The sequence below is a fragment of the Oncorhynchus clarkii genome, chromosome 23 (assembly GCF_045791955.1).
Source record: "Oncorhynchus clarkii lewisi isolate Uvic-CL-2024 chromosome 23, UVic_Ocla_1.0, whole genome shotgun sequence".
Lineage (NCBI taxonomy): Eukaryota > Metazoa > Chordata > Actinopteri > Salmoniformes > Salmonidae > Oncorhynchus > Oncorhynchus clarkii.
The window spans coordinates 27,240,141-27,263,346 of record NC_092169.1 but is presented as its reverse complement, the minus strand read 5'-3'; the positions used below and the strand labels follow the sequence as shown (position 1 = coordinate 27,263,346).

Below are 23,206 nucleotides of genomic sequence, written 5' to 3'. Positions count from 1 at the left end.
GCCTCTAAAAGACAACAAATATACATCTTATGTACTCCCTTCAATCACAATTTGCTCCCTACACCTCCCCTTTGGCCTTAACACTTTGATACTAGCAGATCTGCCTTCTTCATTCTGGGGGATTGTGTAGTGGCGGAAGCTCCACCACTACACATTTTACACCTATCCAGACTCTTTAGATCAGGGGTGGTCAAACTTCTGGGCTTAGTTAATTATTTAGAAATGTAAAAATGTAAACAATATCTTTTTAATCATAAAATTACAATTCAAACATTAATCAGATCGCAGCCATATAACAACACATTCTGATTACCATTATTAAAGATGTATAAAACATTTCACCATTGTAGCATAGAAACTGCAACTTAGTTTCTATGTTCATCAGGCTAATAACATTTTGGGAAAATGTTGCAGTTTTAAAGCACATTTTCTGCAATTCTACACATTTTTCCAAGGGGCAGCGGGAAAATGTAGCAGTCTTGAAACTAATTCCTTGCTATTCTACTCATTTTGCCATGGGGAAGAACATTTTGCAGTTTTAATGCCTGTTTCCTGCAGTTCTACACATTTTGCCATGAGTGGTGGAAAAAGTACCCAATTGTCATACTTGAGTAAAAGTAAAAAATACCTTAATAGAAAATGACTCAAGTAAAAGTCACCCAGTAAAATACTACTTGAGCAAAAGTATTTGGTTTTAAATATACTTAAGTATCAAAATGAAATTGAATTGCAAAAATATACTTAAGTATCAAAAGTAAAAGTATAATCATTTCAAATTGCTTATATTAAGCAACCCAGAAGGCACAATTGTCTTGTTTTTTATTTATTAATGAATAGCCAGGGGCACACTCCATTTGCAAATAAAGCATTTGTGTTTAGTGAGTCTGCCAGATCAGAGACAGTAGGGATGACCAGGCATGTTATCTTGATAAGTGCATGAATTGGACCATTTTCCTGTCCTGCTAAGCATTGTGTGTCAGGAATAACATATGGAGTAGAAAGTACATTATTTTGTTTAGGAATGTAGTGAAGTAAAATTAAAAGTTGTCCAAAATATCAATAGTAAGTACAGATACACACAAAAACGACTTAAGTAGTAATTTAAAGTATTTTTACATAAGTCATGGCTAGTGGTTTAAAGTACTTATGCCATGTTGATATGATATCTGAGTGAGAGTGACTAACAAAATCAATGAGGGCCCCATGGAGGTCAGGGCCCCTGCTTTGGGTGCCTGGTCAGTAATTTGACCATGATTACTACAAGGTTAAGATAGCTCACTAGACTAACTTACCTAGCAAACTATAAAATGTTAGCTGACATGGGATAATTGATTGACCGTCAATAGCTATGTGTCCAGCGATTTTTTTTTCGACATTAGAAAGTTTGCATAGAAAATAGATGCAACAATTGCCTGCTAGGGTGCATTTCCATTGAACTATCTTGTGTCGATAAAAACTGCTGATTGTAATGGCGTCACACCTAAAAAAAAAAAGTTTTTTTTTAAATCGCAAGAACCTACAGTGTCGAATACAAATGTAGTGGTTGAAGTGTTTCCATTACCCATTTAGGCAAATTGTGCATTAATAAATTGGTGACAACTGTATGCCTTTCAACCTATCTGTTTCCTGATAGAATGCAAGAAATGAGTTATATTTGCCACATTCTAATAATTGTCATGTGCCTAACGGCTGCCTAGGCTAGTCCGTGCCACGGTGAAACTTGCACTCCTGTAGATCTGAAATAATTGAATGGTAAAACTTGTCAGCCAATCAGAAAAGCAAAGTGAAGCAATTCAGTTATTCTTGAAACTCAGGAAAAACATTATTTTTTATAGTTAAATTATTTTTATTTTGCAAGCAGTAGGCTAGGCATTTAGAATTAAAGCTGCAATGTGACATTTCTTTTTATAGAGCTGTCACTATCATTGAAAGAATGTCTTGCAAGATCTGTTCTGTGTGCGCTATTTCTATGCTTCCGATCTTAAGTTTAGTTTTTGTGTTTTTTACTTTGGGTTTTGTTCACCAGCTTCAAACAACTGAAAATACAGTATTTGTGGTTATGGAAAATATATTTCACAGCAGTTTAGATGGTAAAATGATATACTTGCTTGTTTTGTGACATAAACTGAAATTAGGCGAACTATTAGAATTTTAGCCACCAGGAAATGGCAGAGCGATTCCTTTATAGTGCATCTTTAAATGTGGAGTGGAACTTATGGCTATGTGATGACAGCACGTGCCCCACATACCTTAAAAATTATTCGGCAATCATAATTTATTCTAAAAACACAGTTCCCATCATCATTTTTAGCAATAAAGAAAGATAAAGAAGAAAAAAATCCACTCCCGTCGAACGGATGAAAATGATGTTGATCTTTAGAAAATATCTTCTTTATCTGCCGTTAGTTGGTCGGCCATGCTTTAGATATTCAATTATTGTGAAGTTAGGGCCAAGGGGAAGGGGTAGGGCTATCTAAGTAGTTATTAGTGTCCTTTTTCCTTTTACTCAGACACTATACAATTCAGTTAGATGGTATTGTAGGAGGCAGCAGTTGTTAGGTTCAGAGCTCTGGAGCGTTCCAGACCCTGTTGATTCACTATACCTCAGAGGATGAACCTTGGCTCTCAAAGGAGTCTGATGATTTAAGAGGAGTGGAGGGTTTGCTGTTTGTCAGCCAGGGTTTATCATAATTGCGAGTTATGTGTTGGGGAGTCTGGGGGAATAATGGCAAGTCAAACACACAAACACAGGGATTCAGATGGAGAAATCAATAACTAAATGGAGTACAGGTAGACTAAATGAAGAGCTATGATATATGACAAAAGAAAGGAATGATCAAAATATATCAGACAACCAAAAACAACATATATAAACAAATGATAAAATAGACAAATGAAAAACAATAGATATGGTTGGGAGCATGTGGGGAATGGCAGACAAACCAACACACACCGTTTCTGTAGAAATTGTTCAAATACAACTAGCTTCCTATGGTCATTAAATACAAGTCATTAGCCAATTTTGCTCTGTTGTCAGTGAAGTTAATACATGTATTTGCTGTGGAAGAAGGAGTATGTAGTCAAAAGCTCCTACCCAGATTGTGGGCGTCTCTTACCTTGGGTGTGCTGGGCAAGGCTGGGTTATTATGCTGGGCCGGACAGCTATGGCTAGAGTTTGACCTGTTGGGAGAGGCAGCTCGTGACGACGGCCGCGACCTACGACCTCTATACCGGAAGCTTGCCATCACCTGAGTGGTGCCCTCTGGGAGAATGAACTTTTCTCGCAGCTCCATGTTTGTCCTGCCTTTGGCTGGGGGGTAAAATATGACAACATACAGTAAGACATATGCATGGTTGTTGGTGTATGATTGATTATAAGTAAGGTGAACCTAATTCATTTCAGTGGAGTGAGTAAATGTATGATGAGTGCCTGCTTTTAGAAACAGCAGACCATTTGAAATGAATTCAGGTTGTTGTTTATACTATCTGGGACTGGACTATTGTGCAAATAAACACGTGTGAATGAAGGACATGCAGTTTCACATCACTTAGCCACACTGGCAAACTCACTGAAAACAAACAGTCCCAATAGGAAGTGCTGTGAAAAGGACATTCTGAACCGATAGAGATTCATATGGACAGAGTGCTTAATGTACAGTACAACAGACTCACTCTGCACATACAAATCAATAAACGCCTCCATCACCCCAACCTCGCAAAACAAAACAAAATAAAGATACATAGAAGAATCTATGGTCACCCCAAAAAAATGATGATGAATTCCAGTGGCTTAGAACATCAGCCATATAAGTAACTATTTCTCCCCCGCATAGCCTTTAGGCGGAAATAGTCAATTGCTGGGAAACCCAGTGATTGTCAGCGGCACTGCAAAAAGAAAAGGTGCACAAAGCCACTGGCTGCTTTTTAGATAGATAGATAGATAGATAGATAGAGAGAGAGAGAGAGAGAGAGAGAGAGAGAGAGAGAGAGAGAGAGAGAGAGAGAGAGAGAGAGAGAGAGAGAGACAGTTAACAATAGATAGACTATAGATAGAGAGAGAGACAGCGATAGATAGAGAGAGACAACAATAGAGAGAGACAGTTAACAATAGATAGACAATAGATAGAGAGAGACAGCAGGGTAAAGAGAGAGAGAGAGAGACAGCAATAGAGAGAGAGACAGCAATAGAGAAAGAGAGAGAGAGAGACAGCAGGGTAGAGAGAGAGACAGCAATAGAGAGAGAGACAGCGATAGAGAGAGACAGCGATAGTGAGTGACAGCAATAGACAGCGAGAGAGAGCGATAGCGAGAGATAGAGATCGGTAGAGAGAGAGAGCGATAGAGAGAGAGAGAGAGAGCAATAGAGAGAGAGAGAGAGCGATATAGAGAGAGAGATCGATAGAGAGAGATCGATAGAGAGAGCAGGCGATAGAGAGAGAGAGCGATAGAGAGAGAGTGCAATAGACAGCGCGAGAGAGCGATGGAGAGAGAGAGAGCGATAGAGAGAGAGGGAGCTATAGAGAGAGACAGCGATAGAGATAGCGATAGAGAGAGAGCGCGATGAGAGAGAGACAGCGATAGAGAGAGACAGTGATAGAGAGAGAGAGCACGATGAGAGAGAGTGATAGAGAGAGAGAGCGATAAAGAGAGAGAGCAACAGAGAGACAGCGATAGAGAGTGATAGCGATAGAGAGCGATAGAGAGAGAGAGAGAGAGAGAGAGAGAGAGAGAGAGAGAGAGCGATAGAGAGCGATATAGAGAGACAGAGCAATAGAGAGAGAGAGAGACAGAGAGAGAGCAATAGAGAGAGAGAGCGACAGAGAGAGAGAGAGAACTGGTGTTAGCCTGGAGGTCAGTAAGTAAAGAGAGATTCAGAAGCAGGTGATGTGACTCAGAGAAAATGACGGCATGCATGAAGACCCACAGACCGCTGGATAACAGGAGAGTGTGAGTGGAGTCGCTTTATGGGAACGCCATTCACAATGAGCACTCCAACACACCCATTTTGTACACACACCCACACATTAACACCCCTTACACATACGGTGATGCAGACACACATACCACTGGGGGGTTCATGGAGCAAGGTGAGAAAGTGTGAGATTTGTTGCCAACCTATAGGAGACTGAGTAATTGAAGAGTTTGATTCCGAGCGCAACATTTTACTCCCGTGGTGATGAACTGGAGAGGAAGGCGTAGGAAGCAGTAGGAAGGCATTTAGCAGGAAAATTTAAACACATAAATAGAGGAACTTCTGCATGGCAGTAGGATCTGATACTGTAAGCAATAGAGTAGCAACATACACTCAGACACACACTCAGACTCTACATGCCACATTCAGCCTTATCCAGCCATATCATTTAATCAGAGTGAAACCCATTACACAACATCAAATCATATGGTAATAAATACTGAATCAGCTGGAGCACCGCTATCTAAAAATAGACAATTAAAACATAAGTGACACACAAGTGAAACCGAATCCAGAGATTTCCCTTTCTTAAAATGAATGACATTTTATAAAGTTTACCCTGTCCTGTCTGGTGCCTTACCTCGACACGGGTCGTTCTTTACAAGGAACTCATCCAGAGCCATCCAGCCTCCACCAACGCGCACCATCACAGTGCTCCGCAGGATCCGCACCAGACGCAGCTGCTGGGAGTCTCCGAACTGCAGAGGGAGGAGGGAGGACAGAGAGGAAGGTGAGGCCGGGAGTCACTAAGCACTACTCTGCATCAACAACACTGGACAAGACTTGAAGCTGTGCAACACCAGAAACCAGCAGATGCTACAATTTGGAGATTGTTAGGAGGAAGTTTGTCCGTCTATGAGTTGGTGCCTGATTACATTGTGTCTTCTGACTTGTGGATTACAACGACTAGTTATACATATGAAATATGACTTAACTAAAATGGATTTCACTTCATCACTAGATGAGAGAGGATGGTTTTGCTGTCTGGTTTCTTTCTTGTGTTGCTCAGCTAAGCCCATTGATTGAGACACAAAGCAACAACATCAAGGTTTCATTCTCATAGACACAAATGGAGGGTCAATCCAACTGGTTTTGCCTTCCCAGAATGTATTAGTGCATTCATCATTGTCAACAATGTGGGATTGGTGTGTGACTTGTGAAATTGGGATACATTGATTTGTAATTGAGGTGAAATGGGTAACACTTTGCTTGATACCCCCTGTTAACAGGCTTATCGTAGCCTACATACATCTGTCATAATCATGATATAACAACTAGTATTTTGACTGGTTAGGGCATCTGAGGTCAATATCATTGTTATGACAATGTTATTTATCCCTTATGATTAAGGTTGCAAGTAAATGTAATAATTAGTAAGTTAATAATTTGTCACAAAGGGTTGCAATATTGTCATTAATCAATATTATAATTTAGGAATGTTTACTCATTTTTTCACATTTTTAACTGGAAACTCCTAACAGGCGGTATAATATAAAGATCATTAGACTGAAGAGATGATACTCAACCACTAGGGGGCACTATAGTGTTGCAGTCTATCCTTACCTTCTTTTGGAATATTTTTGTTATTTTCGACTTTACTATGGGCTGTTTTGCATGTGTCTTGCAAAGCTTTCAAACAAGCCTGATATGGAGGGTGAACAAACAGCCAAGCGTCATAAGAAGAGTATTTGCAGGAGAAGCCAGCCAGTTGGATATGGCCAAGGGGTTAGCAGATTTGACAACACAACAACCATGGCCTCATGCTTTCCATCAAACATTGTCACATCATAGCACAATCAATAGCACAAACAGACAAAACGGACAAAATCTCCTGCAAACCAACAACGTGAACAGTTGCACTTTCTATCACTACAGAACAAACCACCATATTCATAGATGCATTGACATTGATGGAGGAACCAATGCAGCTGAGCTCCAATGAGGAACAACATGGGGGATGGCATCTTATCATCTCTCTAGTCAACCACGGTGTAAACAATCAAACATGACCACACATTGATGAGCCTCCAGTTAGGTGCCTATTGTAACAATCTCATTTAAATTCAAACTTTGCACTATGTGATTCCCATAATGATTGAATGACACTGGTGAATTTTGTGATCAAGTACAGTAAAAGTGATGAATTGAATTGGAAAATGATCTGGAGAATAAAAATAGTCACAACAAATGGCTTAAGAATGCCCATTTACCAGAATACAGCTTTCCAAAACCGCAACGTGTAGGTGGGGGGTTAGATTTTGACTGTCCCTGTTTGCTATTATCTCATCATCATGTAAGCAGTGAACCAGACCAAACTGTCAAAAAAATTGTTTAAGTTGATTTTGAGTAATAAACGAATACAAACTGGTGAAGAAGACACACATTATCTTACAAATACATGCGGTATACTGTTTGTCTCCCCTATATACCCCTATTCATTCTCCTCAACAAACAGCCATCAATGTTTCAGAAAGTGAATGGACCATTCATTTTATATGAGTTATGTATCCTGTATTGCAACATGCATTTCTTTGCCCATTTGAACTCAATAAAATAAAATCAAGCAAGATAATGTCCTAACAATGGAAAGGTGTTTGCACATCTTTAAAGGGAAAGCAGTTAATGTTTGTTGAACAAAAAAAGCAGTTATACAAAGTCATGTCAGCCATTACTGAGACAAATCAATCCCAGGAAATAAAAGAGAAGCAACTACACATTAAAAGCATTCTAAATCCCAAACGGTTCAATTAAAGCACATGAAGGGGTAAAAACTTGGAAAACCTATTATTTCTTATTGGAAGCTCAAAAGCAACTACAAATAAGAGGGAATAATTGAATCAGCATTGGACTTCAAAGCATTTTAACACTTGACTGCCTTACATGCTGATTTGTAGTTTTAGAAATGATCACAAGCTCAATGTTATTTCCTATCTAAATAAGAGCATTACTGTCACTATTTTTATCTGCACAATCAACCAGTACAGGTTATATATACACAAAGATGCATTTTATGACACCGTGGCCATTTCATTCTTGGCATGAGCTGAAGAAAGCCCATGACCCAAAAGGGGATTATTTTATTGCACAGTCATTCCTAGCAGGCTACTACATCAATGGTCCTCCACCTGCACCAGTTATAGGCACCAGCTGCTTTCCCACGCCAGCCAGCCAGACCCAATCCAATATCCCAACTACTTATGCCGGTGGAACTACCCACATGGCTATTATTATTATCATAGACTAATAAACAAATTAAAAGTGAGCCTTTTCAAGTGAATGGAAATGTCTGAAAGAATTATTGCTGTTTAGTGTATTTACTTCTGAGTTCCATCGTGATTATGTCTTGGAAGACTCTTGGCAAAATATTAATGTTCATTGGAAAAGAAACAGGGTCAACAAAAAAGAGAGGAGGGGTTGATTAGGCACAGCACCACATCATAGATAACGACAAAGAGCGGCCTGAGCCTGTCATATGTACCTGGTTTCCAAGGTAGAACTGGTCGTGGAAGGGACAATGAAAAAAAGTTACAAATTAGTTTTTCATAAAGCACATGTTTCACTGAACACTTAAGGTAACGTATAGGGTATTCACAAAATCCTCTTACCCTGTATTTGTTGGCACCAATTTGCTCAACTTGGAATCGTTTAGGACACTTGCATTTTGCCACTTGGCGTGTGACCTACAAAAGAAGAAAAAAAACATAATTTACACATCATTTATATTGCAGGAATGTAATACATTAGTTCCAATGATTTACGGCAGGGATCATCAACTAGATGCAGCTGTGGACTGATTTTTTCTTGAGCGGATGGTCGGGAGACCGGAACATAATTACAAATCATTTGTAGACTGCAAATTGACCGCAAAAATATAAACTCAGCAAAAAAAGAAACGTCCTCTCACTGTCAACTGCGTTCATTTTCAGAAAACTTAACATGTGTAAATAATTGTATGAACATGACAAGAATCAACAACTGAGACATAAACTGAACAAGTTCCACAGACATGTGACTAACCGAAATGGAATAATGTGTCCCTGAACAAAATCAAAAGTAACAGTCAGTATCTGGTGTGGCCACCAGCTGCATTAAGTACTACAGTGCATCTCCTCCTCATGGACTGCACCAGATTTGCCAGTTCTTGCTATGAGATGTTACTCTTCCACCAAGGCATCTGCAAGTTCCTGCACATTTCTGGGGGGGAAATGGCCCTAGCCCTCACCCTCCGATCCAACAGGTCCATGACGTGCTCAATGGGATTGAGATCCGGACTCTTCGCTGGCCATGGCAGAACACTGACATTCCTGTCTTGCAGGAAATCACACACAGAACGAGCAGTATGGCTGGTGGCATTGTCATGCTGGAGTGTCATGTCAGGATGAGTCTGGAGGAAGGCTACCACATGAGGGAGGAGGGTGTCTTCCCTGTAACGCACAGCGTTGAGATTGCCTGAAATGACAAGCTAAGTCCACCCCAGACCATGACGGACCATCCACCTCCAAATCGATCCAGCTCCAGAGTACAGGCCTCGATGTAACGCTCATTCCTTCGACGATAAGCGCAAATCCGACCATCATCCCTGGTGAGACAAAACCGTGACTTGTCAGTGAAGAGCACTTTTGCCAGTCCTGTCTGGTCCAGCGATGGTGGGTTTGTGCCCATAGGCGACATTGTTGACTGGGATGTCTGGTGAGAACCTACTTTACAACAGGCCTACAAGTCCTCAGTCCAGCCTCTCTCAGCCTATTGCGGACAGTCTGAGCACTGATGGAGGGATTGTGCGTTCCTGGTGTAACTCGGGCAGTTGTTGTTGCCATCCTGTACCTGTCCTGCAGGTGTGATGTTCAGATGTACCAATCCTGTGCAGGTGTTGTTACACGTGGTCTGCCACTGCAAGGACGATCAACTGTCCGTCCTGTCTCCCTGTAGCGCTGTCTTAGGCGTACATTGCAATTTATTGCCCTGGCCACATCAGCAGCCCTCATGCCTCCTTGCAGCATGCCTAAGGCACGTTCACGCAGATGAGCAGGGACCCTGGGCATCGTACTGTTGGTGTTTTTCAGAGTCAGTAGAAAGGCCTCTTTAGTGTCCTAAGTTTTCATAACTGTGACCTTAATTGCCTACCGTCTGTAAGCTGTTAGTGTCTTAACGACTGTTCCACAGGTGCATGTTCATTAATTGTTTATGGTTCATTGAACAAGCATGGGAAACAGTGTTTAAACTGTTATTTGGATTTTTACGAATTATCTTTGAAAGACAGGGTCCTGAAAAAGGGACGTTTCTTTTTTTGCTTCGTTTATAATATTTGATAAAAACATAATAATTTCAAACCGTGCTTGCATTTGTATACAATCACGTGTCTCTCTATTATGTGTGGGAATACTTTGGAACTGGTGTTTTTACAGTCTTTTATGTCCAACAATGAAACAATGTTTTTGCTCAGAAAACTTGGGGGGCCAAATAAAACCACCTGCAGGCCACCAGTTGGGGGAACCCTGATTTACGGTCTGAGTTATATGTCAACACATCTACAGTAGTACCTCATCTTCAATTTTGTCTGCATCTGTGAGGGGTTTGTATGCCTCTTTGTTGGGATGAAGAGCAGCCACAAACTCATAGTAGTCGATGTAGCCGTCACCATCCCGGTCAAATATGTCTGCCACCGCACTCATCTCCAGCCGACTGGTAGGGAATTCTGGAATGTAAAATAAAAAAACAGGGGTAAGACGCTCAACGCATTTTCACACTAGCATACTGAACTGAATCGTACTGTGCTGGCTCAGATGTTTTATTTTTGCATTGTTCTTTCCAGCATAGTTACATCTATGGTGAATGTGTAACCAGGCCAGCCCAGAGCAGCTCAGCTTGGCTTGGCTCTGTAATGTGAAGAGGGTATAAGTCAGGAGTGTGAGGGTACAGGTCAGGGTGTCAGGTAGCCTAGCATGTAGCCTAGCAGTAATTGAAAGGTTACTGGTTTGAATCCCCGAGCTGACTAGGTGAAAAATCTGTTGATGTGCTCTTGAGCAAGGCACTTAAACCTAATTGCTTCTGCAAGTCGCTCTGGATAAGATGCAAAATGTCATTTTGCCCGGGGGCCAAATTGGTTATATTTCCTCGCTGTCAAAATTAGCAAAACATTTTCCTATATCCATAGTTTTTCAATGCTCCCTGACTGTCAATAAACTATATGAATGTAGGTCCATTATTATTTCTACACAGTTTCAATTTGGTTTTAGTAATTTTCAAGTATATTAAGTTCGTTTTCCTCAACCCCCCCACAATTGTATTTTCTAATTTAATATATATGGATATAGATATATTTTTTTTTACTCAAACCACCTGCAAGCCAGATTGGATCCTCTCACAAGACTTACTGGAGGAGAGGATGCCTTCAATGAACTCCTGTCTGGTGACCTTTCCATCCTGGTCCTTGTCAATGCGTCTGAAGAAGTCCATGACACGCGACTTCTTATGGTTCATCCATCGCATGTAGCGCTTCCGCCACACGTCAAAGTCAAAGTTGGCAAATTCCTTCAGCTGAAAAAAATTAACCGCAATACATTGTACACTATGACATACATTGTACTGCACATAGTGATCATTTCTAAATGTCTCCATAAAGCACATAAAGTAATGAACATTTAGCTAACATAGGGTTAAATGATCAGATGTACCTCCTCAAGTCTGTCCATGGCATCGTTGAGTTTCCTCCTCCTGTCCAGGGCCAGTAGCCACACCTGCTGCCACTTGCTGACCAACAGGTTGACCCTGGGGTTCTTGGTCACTATGGGAGGCTGTGACGCTGATGGGTACATGGCTTGTGTGGGAGAACGCTTTCCTGTAAGCGAAAAACAACCTCCTGTTTAGTGATACCGCTTTTCCATTGTATAACTTTTGTTCCATACCAGAAAAAACATAGGAATGATATCATTTCGGGGACAGAGAGAGTGAGGTAAGCTATGAGGATGTTGTGTCATGGTGCAGGCAGTGCATCAGAGCAGGGCCAGATGGCTGAGGTCAGGGTGTTTAGGGGGCCCCTGGTAGGGGTACATACTTCCACCTCTTCCTTTCTCCAGGACAGGGATTTGGGACTGGATGGCAGGTTCGCTACCACCCGCAGCCTTTCTTTTGTGTGTCTTGGTGATCGTGTCAACATCTGGTTGTTTCCTGGTCATTTCCTCCATGAATGTCTGCAGGGCCACACAAAAACAACATGTTTTCAGTTTGTACTGTATACCGTATTCACTTCAAAGGCAATGTACATGCATGCACAGTACACATAGAGTAACTCATGTTACTAGAAAGAGGGAGCTACTCTTCTAATAACAATTCTAGTACTACCAGACTGGCATTGAACAGCATTGCAGTGGGAAATGTTTGACCTACCAAGCACCAAGTAATACACCAAACTCCACCTTCTACAATTTTCTTCCTTTACCACATATAGTAAAGGAGGATAACACAAGCCCCTGGTCACACGGTACCTGGTGTTCAGCAATAAGAGCTTTGACCTCGTCTATCTCCTGAGGCAGGACCTCCTTGTCCTTCTCGTTGAGTGTTGCCTCAGCCCACTGCAGCCAGCCCAGCAGACCCTCCAGCAGCTCCTGAGTGGCAAGCAGATCACTGAGGGCCATGGCCAGGCGCTGCTGGTGCTGCCGTGCCCAAGCCTGAACCTAATATGGAGAAACATGAATAATCAATTTAATGCAGCTGGTAATTTAGCAGATGCTTTTATCCAAAGCAAACCACAATTGAAAGTGATATATATTCAGTAACATGTGGTCCATGCGAATTCAAACCCACAACTCTGGTGTTAGTAGCACCATGATCAAACCCACTGAGACATTGGAACAACCCAGTGAGTCATTTGAACCCCCAACAACAAGAATTACATTCATGGCTTTTCACTTAAACTAGGATTAGGTACAGCCAAGTGAGAAAGTACTGTATCGGTATGACTGAGAAACGCGAAGAAACATCCTGGCAAGCATTGAGGTTATGCAAGTGATATTTAAGGAGATGGCAGACTGCTTTGCCATGATATAGGCCTATGATCTGTCACCCTCCAGTATGACGCACAGCAGACAGGCATGTAAGTGTTCACTGACCTCCTCGAACCGGGCTTTAATGATGGTGTTCCAGTGTTTGATGGTGGTGATAGAATCTGGATGGCAGATGGTCAAGATAGCCTCCCCCATACTGGTGGCTTTGTTCAGGCCTACTCTCTTCTCCTCCTGCTTCTTCATGAACTCCTGAAAGAGAACGGTTGGCTTCCATTAGCAATCGACAATGTTTGCATCAAAATATAAATAAAAAAGAAACCTAGCAGCCAGTATCTCTGTTTCTCTGTTCCTCTTTCAATACCTGGTCAAGTGGAGATGAAGAAAGTAATGATATGTGAAGTCAGGGGAAACTATTTTAGATCCAGTGAGATCATGCTTGAGGAAAAGTCAATATTGTGAAGCTGTTGGAATGGAATATCAAACCACCATGTAAAATCCATGTATGGCATTTCTACTTTTACTGGCAAGTGCAATGGATGTGTAAAGACTGTCAAAGTAAAGTGTGTTTTAAATGTCGACACTACATTATGAGAGTACCTCAGCAGAAAATAATGATAGTCGAGTGGAGAAACAAACCCACATTCTCTGCAAATAGCTTCCTTAAATGCCATATGTTTGAGCTAGGTACTATTTTGCTCAGAATGAAAATTGTTCCATGCAAGCCTGATCCCTAAAGCATATACAAGGCTTTAATAGCCCAGAAAAACTCTTAATCTATGGCCCAATATTGCATTTCACATTTGGTCAGCTTTTATCTAAAAGCTTTATTCTATATTATGGATATTGCTGGATTTTGCTTTAGGGACCTTTGTGTCCACCCTGGAAGTTAATCTGTAGGGAAACACTGTGTTATTCTATAGGATGACGATGTTCCAGGTTAAATGTCACTTGCCTTGTGCTGCTCGATAAGAGCCCTGAGGGCATCCTCGTCGTCGGGCAGGGTGCCATGGAAACGAAGGCTCTGCTCAGCCTCGGCCAGCCACTCCAGCAGGATATGGACCGTAGAGTGGAACTCCTCAGCCTGCAGCCAGAGGACAGGGGACAGAGAGGTTCACCAACACACAGGTCTGCAAAAAGCATTCCTCTAAGCACTCAGCCAGGTCTGAATGGTTGCATTCCAGAATTATTTTTTTTGCAGACACACTGCACTGCTCAGTAGATTGCTATGATCATATGAATGTTGTTCCTAAGACGTTTAACAGATCTCTTTTATATTAACCCATCCACCACTCCCCAAAGCTTTATTAGATCTGATCATCTGTGAAACTGAATACAAAGATGACCTGCAACACCACAAATGTAATTTGAATAGGTGATATAGAGAGGTTTGGCATAGTGAGAGTCCTACCTGACACAATGCCTGTTCCAGCCGAGTCTGTTTAGATACTGAGCGGGCGCACACAGTCTCCCAGCGAGCGCTCAGCTCCTGCATCTGAGCTTTGACCCAGGATGAGTCTTCATGGCTGCTCTCAATCAGGTCCTTAGCCGAACGCTTCAGGGCCGCAACGCTCCCCGTCCTCTTCCCCAGCTCCTTTTGGAATACCTGGAAGATACGTCAGAGAGAGAACTAATGAGACACAACACACAGACCCAGAGATACATAGAAACAAACAAAAAGACGCAGAGATACATGTAAACAAACACACAGACACAGAGAAACAAACACACAGACACAGAGAAACATGGAAGCAAACACACAGACACAGAGAAACATGTAAACAAACACACAGGCACAGAGAAACATGTAAACAAACACACAGACACAGAGATACATGTAAACAAACACACAGACACAGAGAAACATGTAAACAAACACACAGACACAGATAAACATGTAAACAAACACACAGACACAGAGATACATGGAAACAAACACACATACACAGAGAAACATGTAAACAAACACACAGACACAGAGAAACATGTAAACAAACACACAGGCACAGAGAAACATGTAAACAAACACACAGACACAGAGAAACATGTAAACAAACACACAGACACAGAGAAACATGGAAGCAAACACACAGACCCAGAGAAACATGTAAACAAACACACAGACACAGAGAAACATGTAAACAAACACACAGACACAGAGATACATGGAAACAAACACACAGACACAGAGAAACATGTAAACAAACACACAGACACAGAGAAACATGTAAACAAACACACAGACACAGAGATACATGGAAACAAACACACAGACACAGAGAAACATGTAAACAAACACACAGACACAGAGAAACATGTAAACAAACACACAGGCACAGAGGAACATGTAAACAAACACACAGACACAGAGAAACATGGAAGCAAACACACAGACACAGAGAAACATGTAAACAAACACACAGGCACAGAGAAACATGTAAACAAACACACAGACACAGAGATACATGGAAACAAACACACAGACACAGAGATACATGGAAACAAACACACAGACACAGAGAAACATGTAAACAAACACACAGACACAGAGAAACATGTAAACAAACACACAGGCACAGAGAAACATGTAAGCAAACACACAGACACACATACATACACGCACACTGATCATGCTTGCCAATAACCACAAACTCCATCTATCCATTACTGAATATACAGCATTTTGCCACATCACAAGTAATTATTGCTAGAATATCCCTTGTGCCAATATAAATTAGACCAGGTTATATAAACAGTCATCTAGCACCATTTCCCTCAGGGCTGTGGTCCTATACAAAATAACCTAAATCAACACTGATTGTGAAAAAAGGTTAATACAGTTCAACAGGCCTGAAACCTGTCCAGCTAACACACTAACATTGTGCTAAAAGCACTTCCAATTTGAACAGTGTTGGGAAGGTTATTTTCTAAATGTCATCTGTTACAGTTACTTGTTACCTGTCCAAAATTGTAATCAGTAACGTAACTTATGGATTACCCAAACTCAGACATGTATTTGGTTAACTTTCAGTTACATTTGGATGACTTTCCCCTTAAGAGGCATTAGAAGAAGACAAAAAGGATCCATCAAACGTATTTGGTGTGTCATCATAGTGGTCTCTGATTTGTGGTCAGACTCGCTCAGGTGGAACAAACTTAAACTTGTGCCTTTTTTCAATGCTGATTTGAATGTGATGGAGAAAACAAAAAGGTGTCATCATGTACTGTTTTGCAAATATCCAATTACAAATATCTGATTACATGTAACCGATTACAGTGGCTAGCAAAAGTATTCACCCCCCTTGGCATTTTTCCTATATTGTCGCCTTACAACCTGGAATTAAAATAGATGTTTGGGGGGTTGTATCATTTGATTGACACAACATGCCTACCACTTTGAAGATGCAAATATTTTTTATTGTGAAACAAACAAGACCAAAAAACTGAAGACTTGAGCGTGCATAACTATTCGGCCCCCTTGAACTTTGCGACCTTTTGCCACATTTCAGGCTTCAAACATAAAGATATAAAACTGTATTTTTTTGTGAAGAATCAACAACAAGTGGGACACAATCATGAAGTGGAACGACATTTATTGGATATTTCAAACTTTTTTAACAAATCAAAAACTGAAAAATTTGGCGTGCAAAATTATTCAGCCCCCTTAAGTTAATACTTTGTAGCGCCACCTTTTGCTGCGATTACAGCTGTAAGTCGCTTGGGGTATGTCTCTATCAGTTTTGCACATCGAGAGACTGAAAATTTTTCCCATTCCTCCTTGCAAAACAGCTCGAGCTCAGTGAGGTTGGATGGAGAGCATTTGTGAACAGCAGTTTTCAGTTCTTTCCACAGATTCTCGATTGGATTCAGGTCTGGACTTGGCCATTCTAACACCTGGATATGTTTATTTTTGAACCATTCCATTGTAGATTTTGCTTTATGTTTTGGATCATTGTCTTGTTGGAAGACAAATCTCCGTCCCAGTCTCAGGTCTTTTGCAGACTCCATCAGGTTTTCTTCCAGAATGGTCCTGTATTTGGCTCCATCCATCTTCCCATCAATTTTAACCATCTTCCCTGTCCCTGCTGAAGAAAAGCAGGCCCAAACCATGATGCTGCCACCACCATGTTTGACAGTGGGGATGGTGTGTTCAGGGTGATGAGCTGTGTTGCTTTTACGCCAAACATAACGTTTTGCATTGTTGCCAAAAAGTTCAATTTTGGTTTCATCTGACCAGAGCACCTTCTTCCACATGTTTGGTGTGTCTCCCAGGTGGCTTGTGGCAAACTTTAAACGACACTTTTTATGGATATCTTTAAGAAATGTCTTTCTTCTTGCCACTCTTCCATAAAGGCCAGATTTGTGCAATATACGACTGATTGTTGTCCTATGGACGGAGTCTCCCACCTCAGCTGTAGATCTCTGCAGTTCATCCAGAGTGATCATGGGCCTCTTGGCTGCATCTCTGATCAGTCTTCTCCTTGTATGAGCTGAAAGTTTAGAGGGACGGCCAGGTCTTGGTAGATTTGCAGTGGTCTGATACTCCTTCCATTTCAATATTATCACTTGCACAGTGCTCCTTGGGATGTTTAAAGCTTGGGAAATCTTTTTGTATCCAAATCCGGCTTTAAACTTCTTCACAACAGTATCTCGGACCTGCCTGGTGTGTTCCTTGTTCTTCATGATGCTCTCTGAGCTTTTAACGGACCTCTGAGACTATCACAGTGCAGGTGCATTTATACGGAGACTTGATTACACACAGGTGGATTGTATTTATCATCAATAGTCATTTAGGTCAACATTGGATCATTCAGAGATCCTCACTGAACTTCTGGAGAGAGTTTGCTGCACTGAAAGTAAAGGGGCTGAATAATTTTGCACGCCCAATTTTTCAGTTTTTGATTTGTTAAAAAAGTTTGAAATATCCAATTAATGTCGTTCCACTTCATGATTGTGTCCCACTTGTTGTTGATTCTTCACACAAAAATACAGTTTTATATCTCTATGTTTGAAGCCTGAAATGTGGCAAAAGGTCGCAAAGTTCAAGGGGGCCGAATACTTTCGCAAGGCACTGTATTTAACCTCTTGGGGATGTTATTTGAAAACATAATGTTAACTTTCACTGCTATGCGGATGACACACAGCTGTACATTTCAATTAAACATGGTGAAGCCCCAAAATTGCCCTTGCTAGAAGCATGTGTTTCAGACATAAGGAAGTGGATGGCTGCAAACTTTCTACTTTTAAACTCGGACAAAACAGAGATGCTTGTTCTAGGTCCCAAGAAACAAAGAGATCTTCTGTTGAATCTGACAATTAATCTTAATAGTTGTACAGTCGTCTCAAATAAAACTGTGAAGGACCTCTGCGTTACTCTGGACCCTGATCTCTCTTTTGAAGAACATATCAAGACCATTTCAAGGACAGCTTTTTTCCATCTACGTAACATTGCAAAAATCAGAAACTTTCTGTCCAAAAATGATGCAGAAAAATTAATCCATGCTTTTGTCACTTCTAGGTTAGACTACTGCAGTGCTCTACTTTCCGGCTACCCGGATAAAGCACTAAATAAACTTCAGTTAGTGCTAAATACGGCTGCTAGAATCCTGACTAGAACCAAAAAATTTGATCATATTACTCCAGTGCTAGCCTCTCTACACTGGCTTCCTGTCAAAGCAAGGGCTGATTTCAAGGTTTTACTGCTAACCTACAAAGCATTACATGGGCTTGCTCCTACCTATCTCTCTGATTTGGTCCTGCCGTACATACCTACACGTACGCTACGGTCACAAGACGCAGGCCCCCTAATTGTCCCTAGAATTTCTAAGCAAACAGCTGGAGGCAGGGCTTTCTCCTATAGAGCTCCATTTTTATGGAACAGTCTGCCTACCCATGTCAGAGACGGAAACTCAGTCTCAACCTTTAAGTCTTTACTGAAGACTCATCTCTTCAGTGGGTCATATGATTGAGTGTAGTCTGGCCCAGGAGTGGGAAGGTGAACGGAAAGGCTCTGGAGCAACGAACCGCCCTTGCTGTCTCTGCCTGGCCGGTTCCCCTCTTTCCACTGGGATTCTCTGCCTCTAACCCTGTTACAGGGGCTGAGTCACTGGCTTACTGGGGCTCTCTCATGCCATCCCTGGAAGGGGTGCGTCACCTGAGTGGGTTGATTCACTGATGTGGTCATCCTGTCTGGGTTGGCGCCCCCCTTGGGTTGTGCCATGGCGGAGATCTTTGTGGGCTATACTCAGCCTTGTCTCAGGATGGTAAGTTGGTGGTTGAAGATATCCCTCTAGTGGTGTGGGGGCTGTGCTTTGGCAAAGTGGGTGGGGTTATATCCTTCCTGTTTGGCCCTGTTCGGGGGTGTCCTCGGATGGGGCCACAGTGTCTCCTGACCCCTCCTGTCTCAGCCTCCAGTATTTATGCTGCAGTAGTTTATGTGTCGGGGGGCTAGGGTCAGTTTGTTATATCTGGAGTACTTCTCCTGTCCTATTCGGTGTCCTGTGCGAATCTAAGTGTGCGTTCTCTAATTCTCTCCTTCTCTCTTTCTTTCTCTCTCTCGGAGGACCTGAGCCCTAGGACCATGCCCCAGGACTACCTGACATGATGACTCCTTGCTGTCCCCAGTCCACCTGGCCGTGCTGCTGCTCCAGTTTCAACTGTTCTGCCTTATTATTATTCGACCATGCTGGTCATTTATGAACATTTGAACATCTTGGCCATGTTCTGTTATAATCTCCACCCGGCACAGCCAGAAGAGGACTGGCCACCCCACATATGCTCTCTCTAATTCTCTCTTTCTTTCTCTCTCTCGGAGGACCTGAGCCCTAAGACCATGCCCCAGGACAACCTGACATGATGACTCCTTGCTGTCCCCAGTCCACCTGACCGTGCTGCTGCTCCAGTTTCAACTGTTCTGCCTTATTATTACTCGACCATGCTGGTCATTTATGAACATTTGAACATCTTGGCCATGTTCTGTTATAATCTCCACCCGGCACAGCCAGAAGAGGATTGTCCACCCCACATAGCCTGGTTCCTCTCTAGGTTTCTTCCTAGGTTTTGGCCTTTCTAGGGAGTTTTTCCTAGCCACCGTGCTTCTACACCTGCATTGCTTGCTGTTTGGGGTTTTAGGCTGGGTTTCTGTACAGCACTTTGAGATATCAGCTGATGTACGAAGGGCTATATAAATACATTTGATTTGATTTTGATTTGATTTAGCCACTGGGATTTTTGCCCATTCTTCAAGGCAAAACTGCTCCAGCTCCTTCAAATTGGATGGGTTCTGCTGGTGTACAGCAATCTTTAAGTCATACCACAGATTCTCAATTGGATTGAGGTCTGGGCTTTGACTAGGCCATTCCAAGACATTTAAATGTTCCACTTAAACCACTCAAGTGTTGCTTTAGCAGTATGCTTAGGGTCATTGTCCTGCTGGAAGGTGAACCTCCATCCCAGTCTCAAATCTCTGGAAGACTGAAACAGGTTTCCCTCAAGAATTTCCCTGTATTTAGCGCCATCCATCATTCCTTCAATTCTGACCAGTTTCCCAGTCCCTGCCGATGAAAAACATCCCCACAGCATGGGGATGGTGCTCTCAGGGTGATGAGAGGTGTTGGGTTTGTGCCAGACATAGCATTTTCCTTAATGGCCAAAAATATCAATTTTAGTCTCATCTGACCAGAGTACCTTCTTCCAAATATTTGGAGAGTATCCCACATGCCTTTTGACTAATACTAAACATGTTTGCTTATTTTTTTCTTTAAGCAATGGCTTTTTTTCTGGCCATTCTTCCGTAAAAGCCAAGCTCTGTGGAGTGTACAGCTTAAAGTGGTCCTATGGACAGATACTCCAATCTCCGCTGTGGAGCTTTGCAGCTCCTTCAGGGTTATCTTTGGTCTCTTTGTTGCCTCTCTAATTAATGCCCTCCTTGCCTGGTCCGTGAGTTTTGGTGGGCGGCCCTCCCTTGGCAGGTTTGTTGTGGTGCCATATTCTTTCCATTTAAAAAAAATGTATTTAATGGTGCTCCATGGGATGTTCAAAGTTGATTTTTTTTATAACACAACCCTGATCTGTACTTTCTCACAACTTTGTCCCTGACCTGTTTGGAGAGCTCCTTGGTCTTCATGGTGCCGCTTGCTTGGTGGTGCCCCTTGCTTAGTGGTGTTGCAGACTCTGGGGCCTTTCAGAACAAGTGTATATATACTGAGATCATGTGACACTTAGATTGCACACAGGTGGACTTCATTTAACTAATTATGTGACTTCTGAAGGTAATTGGTTGCACCAGATCTTATTTAGGGGCTTCATAGCAAAGGGGTGAATACATATGCACACACCACTTTTCCATTTTTTCATTTTTATAATTAAGTTATTTTTTACATTTCACTTCACCAATTTGGACTATTTTGTGTATGTACATTACATGAAATCCAAATAAAAATCCATTTAAATTACAGGTTGTAATGCAACAAAATAGGAAAAATGCCAAGGGGGATGAATACTTTTGCAAGGCACTGTACATGTTACTCCCCAACCTTGCTTCTGCACCCCCATGAAGTCATCTGGATGAATTTGAAGGACATATATGGAGGGTGACTAAACCAAGCTCTGACTGTTGATCTACTTCAGCGCAGTGACTCAGATATCCTGCCAGGCCATGCACCTTTTATTTCTCTGTGCCTCAGCAATCTCTTGTCTCTGCCAATTCAAACCAGTGTTTTGTCACATAACACAAGTTCCATTTCCGACAAACATTTATGGGGGGAAAAAAATTACCGCTCTCGGGGCCATAATCCTATTTCATATATTTAGCCTGCGAGCCACAGGAAGGAGAATAAAATACGCTGAACAATGAGAACAGCAAATCCACACACAGTGTAGCTTCTGAATTTTGACTCCTATTACATGATACACAAATAGGTAGGATATGTTTGAGCTTTAGAATCAAGTCAGATACATTTGCTTAGGCCCAGTAGGCACCTACTGCCATTGTTCCCTTGAACAAGGCACTTATCCCCCAAACTGCTCCAAGGCTACGACTCCTGTGGCTGCACAATAAAGATCTATTCTACAAATGTTTTTTTTTTTTTTTACCTTGTGACTGTCAATGAGATTAAGGACCAGGTCTATATCTCCATGTACTGGCTGGTCCTCGGCCAGCTGAGGCTCCACTCTGTACAGCCAGTCAATCAGGGCCTGAAGGGCATCAGTAAACTGACCAGAGAACAGCAGTGCCTCCTCAAGCTTGTTTTGCCTGAGAGGAAACACAAATCATTATTTGTGAAAATACGTAATGACCCCTGACAGCAGAAACTATCATTGTTTTCTATTATATATGCAATATCATTACGATTTGACAGCAACACTCAACTGCGGCAATATGCCTTTGAAAGGAATTATAGTTGAATCACAGTATATCCAAAGTCTTCACAAAGCCCACAGTTTCAGTATCCATCATTATTAAGATTAGATGAAAATATATAATAATATGCATATTATGTGTCCGATACATAGCAATGTGCAGGTCATGTCCTCTTACCTCTCAACTGACTTGCCACAGACAGTGTCCCACTTGTCCCTCAGTTCACTCAGCATGTCATCCAGCTTCTGGTTGTCGTCCTGCAGTGACGTCTTGTCCTTCAGGGCGCGCCCCGTACGACTGGTTGTGTCATACACCGAGTGCTTGCTCCCCAGCGCCTTCTGGAACTCCTGCGTGAACCAATGGTGGAGAGACATGGTCATTATATAGGCTAGTTTATCCTATCCAAGTCAGCCTGTGGCTGGTTTTTAGCCTCATCTCCAGCCGTTCAACGTTTATACGGTGTGTCTGGCAAAGAGAAACTAGTAGATTTTAGACTAGACAGCTGCACAGCCAACAGTGAAATGTCTGAAATTTAACAGTAGCATAAGCAATTTGACCATGGTCTCACTTTCTGTTTTGTTACGAATTGACAGATCGTCAGCAGCACAATTGAGAAACCACAGCTGAGTTATTTCTGAGGCACTACATATGATTTAACAGGTAGATTCCTTCCCCCTAAACTACAGTCTACATTCTGTCATGGATTGAAATTTGTGAGTGGCGTGCGTGACCTATTTGCTAATGAAGGACACTATGTAGTGGCTGAAACCAAAACAAGGGGTCACAATTCAAGCGTCTTTCATCCATACGGATTAAAAGTATCCAAAATCAGGGCCGTCCCTAATACATTCTGTACATCCAGGGATTATGAAA

General features: G+C 41.9%; 1 protein-coding gene across 5 annotated transcripts in view; it reads right to left on the bottom strand.

The window, feature by feature from the left end:
• The window catches only part of LOC139381091 (dystonin-like), a 205,819-nt gene that overhangs the window by 1,731 nt on the left and 180,882 nt on the right, over nt 1-23,206 (bottom strand). For 4 of the 5 annotated variants that reach the window (XM_071124343.1, XM_071124347.1, XM_071124346.1 and 1 more), the window contains 16 exons: nt 22,511-22,680; nt 22,066-22,225; nt 14,384-14,578; nt 13,928-14,056; nt 13,081-13,224; nt 12,457-12,645; nt 12,027-12,162; nt 11,647-11,810; nt 11,347-11,509; nt 10,513-10,667; nt 8,578-8,652; nt 8,451-8,468; nt 5,553-5,670; nt 5,065-5,181; nt 3,117-3,310; nt 2,604-2,714 (listed from right to left, as the gene is read on the bottom strand). In XM_071124343.1, coding sequence (XP_070980444.1) covers nt 2,604-2,714; nt 3,117-3,310; nt 5,065-5,181; nt 5,553-5,670; nt 8,451-8,468; nt 8,578-8,652; nt 10,513-10,667; nt 11,347-11,509; nt 11,647-11,810; nt 12,027-12,162; nt 12,457-12,645; nt 13,081-13,224; nt 13,928-14,056; nt 14,384-14,578; nt 22,066-22,225; nt 22,511-22,680 — 2,238 coding nt within the window. Of the gene's footprint in view, nt 1-2,603; nt 2,715-3,116; nt 3,311-5,064; nt 5,182-5,552; nt 5,671-7,033; nt 7,288-8,450; nt 8,469-8,577; nt 8,653-10,512; nt 10,668-11,346; nt 11,510-11,646; nt 11,811-12,026; nt 12,163-12,456; nt 12,646-13,080; nt 13,225-13,927; nt 14,057-14,383; nt 14,579-22,065; nt 22,226-22,510; nt 22,681-23,206 lie in introns of those variants that run through there. The other variant, XM_071124348.1, reaches the window with a different exon arrangement.